Source organism: Salmo salar, chromosome 01 (genome assembly GCF_965601325.2).
Source record: "Salmo salar chromosome 01, fSalSal1, whole genome shotgun sequence".
NCBI lineage: Eukaryota > Metazoa > Chordata > Actinopteri > Salmoniformes > Salmonidae > Salmo > Salmo salar.
In genome coordinates, this window is record NC_138291.1 from 6,712,448 (window position 1) to 6,726,106 (window position 13,659).

General features: G+C 45.9%; 1 protein-coding gene across 3 annotated transcripts in view; it reads right to left on the reverse strand.

The window, feature by feature from the left end:
• nin (ninein (GSK3B interacting protein)) overlaps nt 1-13,659 on the reverse strand; it is a 102,384-nt gene that overhangs the window by 38,701 nt on the left and 50,024 nt on the right. For all 3 annotated transcript variants that reach the window (XM_045709715.2, XM_082960725.1, XM_082960701.1), the window contains exons 5-8: nt 6,242-6,287; nt 2,997-3,172; nt 2,109-2,255; nt 812-970 (exon numbers count right to left, since the gene is read on the reverse strand). In XM_045709715.2, the coding sequence (XP_045565671.2) occupies nt 812-970; nt 2,109-2,255; nt 2,997-3,172; nt 6,242-6,287 (528 nt within the window). The remainder of the gene's footprint in view (nt 1-811; nt 971-2,108; nt 2,256-2,996; nt 3,173-6,241; nt 6,288-13,659) is intronic.

Sequence of the window (13,659 nt, forward strand, 5' to 3'; positions counted from 1 at the left end):
CGTGTCTGCATCTGGATCTCGCCTTGTGCCCTTATAGTCTACCTTTCTCTCTACCTCCCTCCCTCCCTCTCTCTACCTCCCTCCCTCCCTCTTTCTACCTACCTCCCTCCCTCTCTCTCTCTACCTTTCTCTCTACCTCCCTCCCTCTCTCTCTACCTACCTCTCTCTACCTACCTCTCTCCACCTCCCTCTCTCTCTACCTACCTCTCTACCTACCTCCCTCCCTCTCTCTACCTCTCTCCCTCTCTCTCTCCCTCTCTCCCTCTCTCTACCTCTCTCTCCCTCCCTCCCTCCCTCCCTCCCTCCCTCCCTCCCTCCCTCCCTCCCTCCCTCCCTCCCTCCCTCCCTCCCTCCCTCCCTCCCTCCCTCTACCTCTCTCTACCTCCCTCCCTCCCTCTAACTCTCTCTACTTCCCTCCCTCCCTCCCTACCTCCCTCCACCTCCCTCTCTACCTACCTCTCTACCTCCCTCCCTCCCTCTCTCTCTACCTACCTCTCTACCTCCCTCTCTACCTCCCTCTCTCTCTACCTACCTCTCTACCTCTCTCTCTACCTACCTCTCTACCTCCCTCCACCTCTCCCTCTCTCTCTACCTCCCTCCCTCCCTCCCTCCCTCCCTCCCTCCCTCCCTCCCTCCCTCCCTCCCTCCCTCCCTCCCTCCCTCCCTCCCTCCCTCCCTCCCTCCCTCCCTCCCTCCCTCCCTCCCTCCCTCCCTCTGTCTCTACCTACCTCTCTACCTCCCTCCCTCTCTACCTACCTCCCTCTCTACCTCTCTCTACCTCCCTCCAGAATGAGAGGTAAAGTATTCTCACCTGTAGTATCTCAGGGCTGTTCTCAATGCCCTCCTCCATCCAGGCATCCAGGATGTCCTCAGCGGGAGCGGACCCTGTCCCGTCGTCCAGAGTGGAGAACAGACGCATCTCGATGGTGCTCCTCATAGCGCTGGTTCTACGGCCCGTCTCATCGAATGGCTGCAAGGAGAGATGGGGGAACACTTCATAAATATTAGCAGATACTACAGCAAGATACTGTATGTGTACTTGTCATTGAGTTGGTTTGTGTCAGAATCTATTTTAATTGTCTAATACATGCGTTCATTCACTTGTTAGTTCATTCATTCAATAATTGACTCATTAATTTGTTAGTTCATTCATTCAATAATTGATTCATTCATTTGTTAGTTCATTCATTCAATAATTGATTCATTAATTTGTTAGTTCATTCATTCAATAATTGATTCATTCATTTGTTAGTTCATTCATTCAATAATTGATTCATTCATTTGTTAGTTCATTCATTCAATAATTGATTCATTCATTTGTTAGTTCATTCATTCAATAATTGATTCATTCATTTGTTAGTTCATTCATTCAATAATTGATTCATTCATTTGTTAGTTAATTCATTCAATAATTGATTAATTTATTTGTTAGTTCATTCATTCAATCCGTCATCCATCCATTTATTAATTCAAGAGTGACTCTAAACAGGAAATATTGTAACGCCGTTCCCAGCATGTTTTAAAAAAAAAATGTAATTTTGTTAAGAAATCACAACAAATGTGGCACCGATGTCTAGCTTTGTGTCAGGGATTTCTTCGATGTTTGACGATATAGCGAAATCATCGTCGGAAAAAGATGACCAATATGCAGCAGAGTTGATATAGTTCATCTTGAACATTTAATAAACTCAAAATGAATATACAAAATAACAAAAACGAACTCACGATATACTGACAGTCCTGTTAGGCTTACACACGCTAAACACGAAACAATCTCCCACAATTAAACAGACAAACACACCCAACTATAGGACTTCCAATCAAAGGCAACACCACACAGCTGCCTTCAATTGGAAGTCCACCCCAATTAACCAAACATAGACATACAACTAACTAGATCAACATAGAAATACGTAAACAAGGAACAGTGCCCAAAAACCCTGGAATACTTCAAATGCCCTTTTTAGAAAAACACCACCCCTAACCACATAAAACAAATACCCTCTGCCACGTCCTGACCAAACTACAATACCAATTAACCCTTATACTGGCCAGGACGTGACACTTTAACATGAGAACTAGACCCAAGACGGTGAGCTTCACTGTACCTGTGAGGAGTGTAGTCTTTTGAGCTGTCTGTAAGGTGTGGAGGCAGACGGGGTAGGGGGCTTGGCATGGTTCAGAACCCAGGAAGTAAACGCCTGAACGCTCATGATCTCATCACCACTTAGAACCTGGAGGACATCCTCTGTCACCTGGAGACAGAAGTAAACAACAACAATCAGAAACATTTCCCAGCATCTGCGTGCTTCTACACCTGCATTGCTTCCTGTTTGGGGTTTTAGGCTGGGTTTCTGTATAGCACTTTGAGATATCAGCTGACGTAAGAAGGGCTATATAAATACATTTGATTTGATTTGATCTACTCAGACTCTCAAACCTCCACTTGGGGATATGTCCAAAATAGCACCCTATTCCCTATCTAATGCACTATAGGAAATAGGTTGCCATTCGTTACATAGTCAGCCGGTCCTAATTAGCTCCCTTACCCTTTCTCCTTGGCTCTAACCCTTCAATGTTTGCCGATCTAAAGGGAACTGGATGGGTATCAGCAGTGTAGTGGTGGAGCTTCCAACATATTGCGTCCACCTTACAGATCAGACCTGCTTCCACCATATTGCTTCCACCTTACAGATCAGACCTGCTTCCACCATATTGCTTCCACCTTACAGATCAGACCTGTTTCCACCATATTGCTTCCACCTTACAGATCAGACCTGCTTCCACCATATTGCTTCCACCTTACAGATGAGACCTGCTTCCACCACATTGCTTCCACCTTACAGATCGGCAAACATGGAAGGATTAGGGCCAAGAGGATGGGGTGAGAAGTAAATTGGGACCAGCTGAGCCCAAAATGAACTTTGGTTAAATCCAAAATGGCACCCTATTCCACACTATAAAGATAAGGGTACCATTATAGTCTCTTTCCTCACCTCCAGGCCCAGGTGGTCACAGAGAGCCAGTAGCTCATGGTGGCTGGCACATCCATCCCAGGGCATAGCCAGCTCCTCGCAGGCCTCCCGTAACCTCTCCTCCAGGTGGTCTGAGAGGGGTGTGATAGAGCCTCGCGGGGTAGAGGGTTCATCAGGGTTCCACAGGTGCAGCTGGCCTACACACACACACACACACACACACACACACACACACACACACACACACACACACACACACACACACACACACACACACACACACACACCTTGACTTAAGACCCTGGCTCCCTGAGCATAGGCGTTGAATGTCCTCCATCTTACTCCTATGATCAGGGCCAGTTCTACTTTCTTTTTATTTATAAAAAAAAAAGAATTCTCCCTAATTTCAGGATATCCAATTGGTAGGTACAGTCTTGTCCCATCGCTGCAACTCCCTTACGGACTCGGGAGAGGTCGAAGGTCGAGAGCCATTAGTCCTCTGAAACACGACCCTGCCAAGCCGCACTGCTTCTTGACACAACGCTCGCTTAAACCGGAAGCCAGCCGCACCAATGTGTCGGAGGAAACATCGTCCATGTAACAATCGTAACAAAATAACAAAGGGAAAACGAAAGCGCACAGTTCTGTCAGGTACAGAAAACAGAAAACAACTACCCACAAACACAGGTGGGAAAAGGCTGCCTAAGTATGATTCCTAATCAGAGACGCCCAAAACAAAGAAATACAAGACATAGAATGCCCATCCCACACCCTGACCTAACAAAATAGAGAAATAAACCGTCTCTCTCAGGTCAGGGCGTGACAGTCCAGCTGGCGACCGAAGTCAGGTTTCCCGGTCGTGGCTTGCTGTGACACAGCCTGGGATCGAACCTGGGTCTGTAGTGACGCTTCAAGCACTGCGATGCAGTACCTTAGACCGCTTCCGCCACTCGGCAGGCCTGGGGTCAGTTCTACTTGATAACGGAGTTTCAGTTTACCTTCTAAACTCAAATGGAACTGACCCTAAAGCTGACTATGATGAATGGCTATCTAGTGAAAGTGGTGTCTATCCTGGTCAAGCCCGTGTCTCCTCCACGGACCAGTCCTCCAGTGGATCTCCCTATCCTGGTCAAGCCCGTGCCTCCTCCACGGACCAGTACTCCAGTGGGTCTCTCTATCCTGGTCAAGCCCGTGTCTCCTCCACGGACCAGTCCTCCAGTGGATCTCCCTATCCTGGTCAAGCCCGTGTCTCCTCCACGGACCGGTCCTCCAGTGGGTCTCTCCACCCTGGTCTCTCCTGTGCCACCTCCTCAAGCCAGGCCTCCGTTATGTCTCCCCAGCCTGGTGAATCCTGAGTCGGAGCTGCCCGCCAGTCAACAGTCGTCGGAGCTGCCCGCCAGTCAACAGTCGTCAGAGCTGCCCGCCAGTCAACAGTCGTCAGAGCTGCCCGCCAGTCAACAGTCGTCAGAGCTGCCCGCCAGTCAACAGTCGTCAGAGCTGCCCGCCAGTCAACAGTCGTCAGAGCTGCCCGCCAGCCAACAGTCGCCAGAGAGGTCAGACTGCCCTGAACTGCCGGAGTGGCCAGACTGCCCTGAACTGCCGGAGTGGCCAGACTGCCCTGAACTGCCGGAGTGGCCGGACTGCCCTGAACTGCCGGAGTGGCCGGACTGCCCTGAACTGCCGGAGTGGCCGGACTGCCCTGAACTGCCAGAGTGGCCGGACTGCCCTGTTCTGCCGGAGTGGCCGGACTGCCCTGTTCTGCCGGAGTGGCCGGACTGCCCTGTTCTGCCGGAGTGGCCGGACTGCCCTGTTCTGCCGGAGTGGCCGGACTGCCCTGTTCTGCCGGAGTGGCCGGACTGCCCTGTTCTGCCGGAGTGGCCGGACTGCCCTGTTCTGCCGGAGTGGCCGGACTGCCCTGTTCTGCCGGAGTGGCCGGACTGCCCTGTTCTGCCAGAGTGGCCAGACTGCCCGGTTCTGCCAGAGGTGCCCGCCTGCCCTGATCTGCCAGGGGTGCCCGGCCTGTCAGGATCAGCCCGAGTGGTCCTCCTGCCCTCCGGTCCAGCCCGAGTGGTCCTCCTGCCCTCCGGCCCAGCCCGAGTGGCCCGCATGCCTTCCGGCCCAGCCCGAGTGGCCCGCATGCCTTCCGGCCCAGCCCGAGTGGCCCGCATGCCTTCCGGCCCAGCCCGAGTGGCCCGCATGCCTTCCGGCCCAGCCCGAGTGGCCCGCATGCCTTCCGACCCAGCCCGAGTGGTCCGTCTGCCAGGGTCAGCCCGAGTGGCCCGTCTGCCCGGCGCAGCGATCGGCGCCAACAGAGTGGGCGACGCCGAAGGTGGAGCGAGGTCCACGTCCTGCACCTGAGCCACCTCCAGGATAGGTGGGTTGGGGAGGGAGGGTGTAGCACAGTGCCGTCGGTGACGGCAGCCACCCTCCCTTCCCTCCCTTATTGTTTAGGTGTTCCTTTTTGTTGGGGATTTTTTTTGTGTTTTCCTTTTTTTAGGTGCATCCCGGGGTCTGCACCTTGAGGGGGGGGGTACTGTCACGTCCTGACCAGTAGAGGGTGTAGTTGGGTCAGGACGTGGCAGAAGGGAGTAAGTGTTTTATTGTTTCATTTAATTTTGGCCGTGTGACTTCCAATCAAGCACAGCTGTAGAGGGTTGTGGTTGATTGGGAGTCACACATAAGTTGCCTACGTTTCCGTTGTGGGGTGTGGGTAATTGTGCTTGTCACTGTTGTTGCACCTGACAGGACTGTGTTGGCTGTCAGTTTTGTTGTTTTTGTTAATTGCATAGTGTTCGTAACATTAAAAATGACGAACCCTAACTCCGCCGCATTTTGGTCCACTTCTTCCGAAGACAGCCGTTACAGTATCAAATAAAAAAATATACTGTTTTCTCACAAGTACAGGATACAGTAGGTGTAAACAGTAGAGTGAAACGCTGACTTGTAAGCTTTTCTTTAAATGCAGTAACTTTACAATAAATGCAACAACTTTACAATAAATGCAGTAACTTTACAATAAATGCAAAAACTTTACAATAAATACAAACACTTTACAATAAATGCAAAACAATTACAATATATATTTTCTTACAATAAATACAGTAACTGCATTTATTATAAAGTGTTTGCATTTATTGTAGAGTTACTGCATTTATTGTAATTATTTTGCATTTATTGTAAAGTGTTTGTATTTATTGTAAACACTTCACAATAAATGCAGTAACTTTACAATAAATGTAATAACTTTATCGTAACTTTACACCCACCTTCTGCCTCGTACTCTTCCGTTCCACTTTCATGAGCATTCCAGTGCTGTTGAAGGAGGAAACAACAGCATTAGTTATAGTGAGTAAACCATCTCATTAAAACACCCAGACATGACAATCTACTTTGTCGTGTGCTAGTCAGCAGTCTTCAAAACACTGCTCTCTCTGTGGAGGGGGGGGGTAGAAGCAGGCAGGGTTTGTGTGTCCAACCAATAGGAGAGCAGAGCTATTGTGACGGTAGAGGCCCCTCTGATGGTCAAAGGTGAAGCTAGAGATGGTAAACCATAACAGAGAATTAAAGAGAGAGACAGATCCCAAGCTGACAGTTGTCTTACTATCTCTCTCTCTCTCTCTCTCTCTCTCTCTCTCTCTCTCTCTCTCTCTCTCTCTCTCTCTCTCACCCTCTTTTTTTCACTCTTTTTCTTTATCTATTTTAAGGACAATTCTCCAAGAGAGCCTATATTGACAAAAGAAACGCTACATTTTGACTTGCACAATCTACATCATAGACGTATGTATGCTGCTGTAACAGTATAATTTCTGTCCCTCTCTTCGCCCCAACCCGGGCTCGAACCAGGGACCCTTGCACACATCAACAACTGACACCCCACGAAGCATCGTTACCCATCGCTCCACAAAAGCCGCAGCCCTTGCAACGCAAAGGGAAACCCTACTTCAAGTCTCAGAGCGAGTGACGTCACCCGATTGAAACGCTATTAGCGCGCACCACCGCTAACTAACTAGCCATTTCACATCGGTTACACTGCATCACAAAAAATATAACGTCACTTTTTACAAACTAAAAGAGTCAAATTGGTTGTTATAATAAATATGGTAAATAGCAGAATAATAATCCCCAAGTTCCCATATTTTGTGTTTGTCTGGAGAGTGAGACCAAGAAGGAGGTTACTGTAGCGTAGTGCTCTATTGCCCTTGCAGCCCAGGGACAGTATTCAGGCATCCAAGACATCTATTGCCTGGGAGGGAAACACAGTGAAGGAATGAAGAACAGATGGTTCGCTCTACAACTCTCTATTCTATCACTGGGTATATAGGCATCTGTGAAGGAAGGGTGGAGCTCATTGTTCCTCTGTCAAACCCCTAAAAAAGCCCCTCCCAGATCAGGAAGAGCCCCATGACCCTTCCCCATCTGCTGTGCACCAGGCTGGAGGCTGGGCATTGTTCATCCCAAATGGCACCCAGAGCTCTGGTGAAAACTGGTGCACTATGTAGGATGAAAACTAGTGCACTATGTAGGATGAAAACTAGTGCACTATGTAGGGTGAAAGGTAGTGCACTATGTAGGGTGAAAACTAGTGCACTATGTAGGGTGAAAACTAGTGCACTATGTAGGATGAAAAGTAGTGCACTATGTAGGATGAAAGGTAGTGCACTATGTTGGATGAAAAGTAGTGCACTATGTAGGATGAAAAGTAGTGCACTATGTAGGATGAAAAGTAGTGCACTATGTAGGATGAAAAGTAGTGCATTATGTAGGATGAAAAGTAGTGCACTATGTAGGATGAAAACTAGTGCACTATGTAGGATGAAAAGTAGTGCACTATGTAGGATGAAAAGTAGTGCACTATGTAGGATGAAAAGTAGTGCACTATGTAGGATGAAAACTAGTGCACTATGTAGGATGAAAACTAGTGCACTATGTAGGATGAAAACTAGTGCACTATGTAGGATGAAAACTAGTGCACTATGTAGGATGAAAAGTAGTGCACTATGTAGGATGAAAAGTAGTGCACTATGTAGGATGAAAAGTAGTGCATTATGTAGGATGAAAAGTAGTGCACTATGTAGGATGAAAACTAGTGCACTATGTAGGATGAAAAGTAGTGCACTATGTAGGATGAAAAGTAGTGCACTACGTAGGATGAAAAGTAGTGCACTATGTAGGATGAAAACTAGTGCACTATGTAGGATGAAAAGTAGTGCACTATGTAGGATGAAAACTAGTGCACTATGTAGGATGAAAAGTAGTGCACTATGTAGGATGAAAAGTAGTGCACTATGTAGGATGAAAAGTAGTGCACTATGTAGGATGAAAAGTAGTGCACTATGTAGGATGAAAACTAGTGCACTATGTAGGATGAAAACTAGTGCACTATGTAGGATGAAAAGTAGTGCACTATGTAGGATAAAAAGTAGTGCACTACGTAGGATGAAAACTAGTGCACTATGTAGGATGAAAACTAGTGCACTATGTAGGATGAAAAGTAGTGCACTATGTAGGATGAAAAGTAGTGCACTATGTAGGATGAAAAGTAGTGCACTATGTAGGATGAAAAGTAGTGCACTATGTAGGATGAAAAGTAGTGAACTATGTAGGATGAAAAGTAGTGCACTATGTAGGATGAAAAGTAGTGCACTATGTAGGATGAAAACTAGTGCACTATGTAGGATGAAAAGTAGTGCACTATGTAGGATGAAAAGTAGTGCACTATGTAGGATGAAAAGTAGTGCACTATGTAGGATGAAAAGTAGTGCACTATGTAGGATGAAAAGTAGTGCACTATGTAGGGGATTGTGTCCCATTACATTTTACATTACAGTCATTTTAGCAGACACTCTGATCCAGAGTGACTTACAGGAGTAATTGGGGTGAAGTGCCTTGCTCAAGGGCACATCAACAGATTTTTTCCACCTAGTCGGCTCAGGATTCAAACCTTTCTGTTACCGGGCCAACGCTCTTAACCGCCAGACTACCTGCAGCCCTGTGGCGAAACAATCCCGGATCAGTCAGTATCCCGGCACGCTTCGTCCTTCTCAGTGTTTCACAATGTTTGTCACGGATGGAGAAAGGTGAAATAATGAAACAAAGCACAATACTAACCTCCAGCTATACAGAGAGCAGTATGATAATACTAACCTCCAGCTACAGAGAGCAGTATGATAATACTAACCTCCAGCTATACAGAGAGCAGTATGATAATACTAACCTCCAGTTACAGAGAGAGCAGTATGGTAATACTAACCTCCAGCTATAGAGAGAGCAGTATGATAATACTAACCTCCAGCTACAGAGAGCAGTATGATAATACTAACCTCCAGCTACAGAGAGAGCAGTATGATAATACTAACCTCCAGCTATACAGAGAGCAGTATGATAATACTAACCTCCAGTTACAGAGAGCAGTATGATAATACTAACCTCCAGCTACAGAGAGCAGTATGGTAATACTAACCTCCAGCTACAGAGAGAGCAGTATGGTAATACTAACCTCCAGCTATAGAGAGAGCAGTATGATAATACTAACCTCCAGCTACAGAGAGAGCAGTATGATAATACTAACCTCCAGCTATACAGAGAGCAGTATGATAATACTAACCTCCAGCTACAGAGAGCAGTATGATAATACTAACCTCCAGCTACAGAGAGAGCAGTATGATAATACTAACCTCCAGCTACAGAGAGAGCAGTATGATAATACTAACCTCCAGCTATACAGAGAGCAGTATGATAATACTAACCTCCAGCTACAGAGAGCAGTATGATAATACTAACCTCCAGCTACAGAGAGAGCAGTATGATAATACTAACCTCCAGCTACAGAGAGAGCAGTATGATAATACTAACCTCCAGCTACAGAGAGAGCAGTATGATAATACTAACCTCCAGCTACAGAGAGCAGTATGATAATACTAACCTCCAGTTACAGAGAGAGCAGTATGATAATACTAACCTCCAGCTACAGAGAGCAGTATGATAATACTAACCTCCAGCTACAGAGAGAGCAGTATGATAATACTAACCTCCAGCTACAGAGAGCAGTATGATAATACTAACCTCCAGCTACAGAGCGCAGTATGATAATACTAACCTCCAGCTACAGAGAGCAGTATGATAATACTAACCTCCAGCTACAGAGAGCAGTATGATAATACTAACCTCCAGCTACAGAGAGCAGTATGATAATACTAACCTCCAGCTACAGAGAGAGCAGTATGATAATACTAACCTCCAGCTACAGAGAGAGCAGTATGATAATACTAACCTCCAGTTACAGAGAGCAGTATGATAATACTAACCTCCAGCTACAGAGAGCAGTATGATAATACTAACCTCCAGCTACAGAGAGGCAGTATGATAATACTAACCTCCAGCTACAGAGAGAGCAGTATGATAATACTAACCTCCAGCTACAGAGAGAGCAGTATGGTAATACTAACCTCCAGCTATAGAGAGAGCAGTATGATAATACTAACCTCCAGCTACAGAGAGAGCAGTATGATAATACTAACCTCCAGCTATACAGAGAGCAGTATGATAATACTAACCTCCAGCTACGAGAGAGCAGTATGATAATACTAACCTCCAGCTACAGAGAGAGCAGTATGATAATACTAACCTCGAGCTACAGAGAGAGCAGTATGATAATACTAACCTCCAGCTACAGAGAGCAGTATGATAATACTAACCTCCAGCTATACAGAGAGCAGTATGATAATACTAACCTCCAGTTACAGAGAGAGCAGTATGGTAATACTAACCTCCAGCTACGAGAGCAGTATGATAATACTAACCTCCAGTTACAGAGAGAGCAGTATGATAATACTAACCTCCAGCTACAGAGAGCAGTATGATAATACTAACCTCCAGCTACAGAGAGAGCAGTATGATAATACTAACCTCCAGCTACAGAGAGCAGTATGATAATACTAACCTCCAGCTACAGAGAGCAGTATGATAATACTAACCTCCAGCTACAGAGAGCAGTATGATAATACTAACCTCCAGCTACAGAGAGAGCAGTATGATAATACTAACCTCCAGCTACAGAGAGAGCAGTATGGTAATACTAACCTCCAGCTACAGAGAGCAGTATGATAATACTAACCTCCAGCTACAGAGAGCAGTATGATAATACTAACCTCCAGTTACAGAGAGCAGTATGATAATACTAACCTCCAGCTACAGAGAGAGCAGTATGATAATACTAACCTCCAGCTACAGAGAGCAGTATGATAATACTAACCTCCAGCTACAGAGAGCAGTATGACAATACTAACCTCCAGCTACAGAGAGAGCAGTATGATAATACTAACCTCCAGCTACACAGAGAGCAGTATGATAATACTAACCTCCAGCTACAGAGAGCAGTATGATAATACTAACCTCCAGTTACAGAGAGCAGTATGATAATACTAACCTCCAGCTACAGAGAGAGCAGTATGGTAATACTAACCTCGAGCTACAGAGAGAGCAGTATGGTAATACTAACCTCCAGCTACAGAGAGAGCAGTATGATAATACTAACCTCCAGCTACAGAGAGCAGTATGATAATACTAACCTCCAGTTACAGAGAGAGCAGTATGATAATACTGACCTCCAGCTACAGAGAGCAGTATGATAATACTAACCTCCAGCTACAGAGAGAGCAGTATGATAATACTAACCTCCAGCTACAGAGAGAGCAGTATGATAATACTAACCTCCAGCTACAGAGAGCAGTATGGTAATACTAACCTCCAGCTACAGAGAGAGCAGTATGATAATACTAACCTCCAGCTACAGAGAGCAGTATGATAATATTATTCTCCAGCTACAGAGAGAGCAGTATGATAATACTAACCTCCAGCTACAGAGAGCAGTATGATAATACTAACCTCCAGCTACAGAGAGAGCAGTATGATAATACTAACCTCCAGCTACAGAGAGCAGTATGATAATACTAACCTCCAGCTACAGAGAGAGCAGTATGATAATACTAACCTCCAGCTATAGAGAGAGCAGTATGATAATACTAACCTCCAGCTACAGAGAGCAGTATGATAATATTAACCTCCAGCTACAGAGAGCAGTATGATAATACTAACCTCCAGCTACAGAGAGCAGTATGGTAATACTAACCTCCAGTTACAGAGAGAGCAGTATGGTAATACTAACCTCCAGTTACAGAGAGAGCAGTATGATAATACTAACCTCCAGCTATAGAGAGAGCAGTATGATAATACTAACCTCCAGCTACAGAGAGCAGTATGATAATACTAACCTCCAGCTACAGAGAGAGCAGTATGATAATACTAACCTCCAGCTACAGAGAGAGCAGTATGATAATACTAACCTCCAGCTACAGAGAGCAGTATGATAATACTAACCTCCAGCTACAGAGAGCAGTATGATAATACTGACCTCCAGCTACAGAGAGAGCAGTATGGTAATACTAACCTCCAGCTACAGAGAGCAGTATGATAATACTAACCTCCAGCTACAGAGAGCAGTATGATAATACTAACCTCCAGCTACAGAGAGAGCAGTATGATAATACTAACCTCCAGCTACAGAGAGAGCAGTATGATAATACTAACCTCCAGCTACAGAGATAGCAGCCTTGGGTCTCTATTAGTTAACCTTTGTTGCCTACTACAAGTAATATTAATGTGTTGTGACATTTTTCACTCTAAAACAAATGCCCCAAGTGTTCATGATGATATAGAGACAGTCTGCAGTCAGCATACCATCATAGATATTTGGGGAATTTGTTTTAGAGTGAAAATCACACCAATGCAGTAAAGGCCTATACAACAGACCAGAGATACACTACATGACCAAAAGTATGTGGACACCTGCTGGTCTAACATCTCATTCCAAAATCCTTGGTATTAATATGGAGTTTGTTCCCCATTTTCCTGCTATAACAGCCTCCACTCTTCTGGGAAGGTTTTCCACTAGATGTTGGAACATTGCTGCAGGGGGACTTGCTTCCATTCAGCCATAAGAGCATTAGTGAGGTCGCGTACTGATGTTTGGCGATTAGGCCTGGCTCGCAGTTGTCGTTCCAGTTCATCCCAAAGGTGTCTGATTGGGTTTGAGGTCAGGGTTCTGTGCAAACCAGTCAAGTTCTTCCACACCAATCTTGACAAACCATTTCTGTATGGGACCTCGCTTTGTGCACCGGAGCATTGTCATACTGAAACAGGAAAGGGCCTTCCCCAAACTGTTGCCACAAAGTCGGAAGCACAGAATTGTCTAGAATGTCATTGTATGCTGTAGCGTTAAGATTTCTCTTCACTGGAACTAAGGGGCCCGGACCATGAAAAACAGCCTCAGACCATTATTATTCCTCCTCCACCAAACTTTACAGTTGGCACTATGCATTGGGGCAGGTAGTGTTCGCCTGGGTGTTCACCGGTGTCGCCGTCGACTGCCAGATGGTGAAGTGTGATTAATCACTCCAGAGAACACGTTTCCACTGCTCCAGAGTCCAATGGTTGACAAGCTTTACACCACTCCAGCTGACACTTGACATTGCGCATGGTGATCTTAGGCTTGTGTGCGGCTGCTCGGCCATGGAAACCCATTTCATGAAGCTCCCAGACTAACAGTTCTCGAGGCAGTTTGGAACTCGGTAGCAACCGAGGACGGACGATTTTTACGCGCTACGCGGTTGATCTTAGATCAAGATCA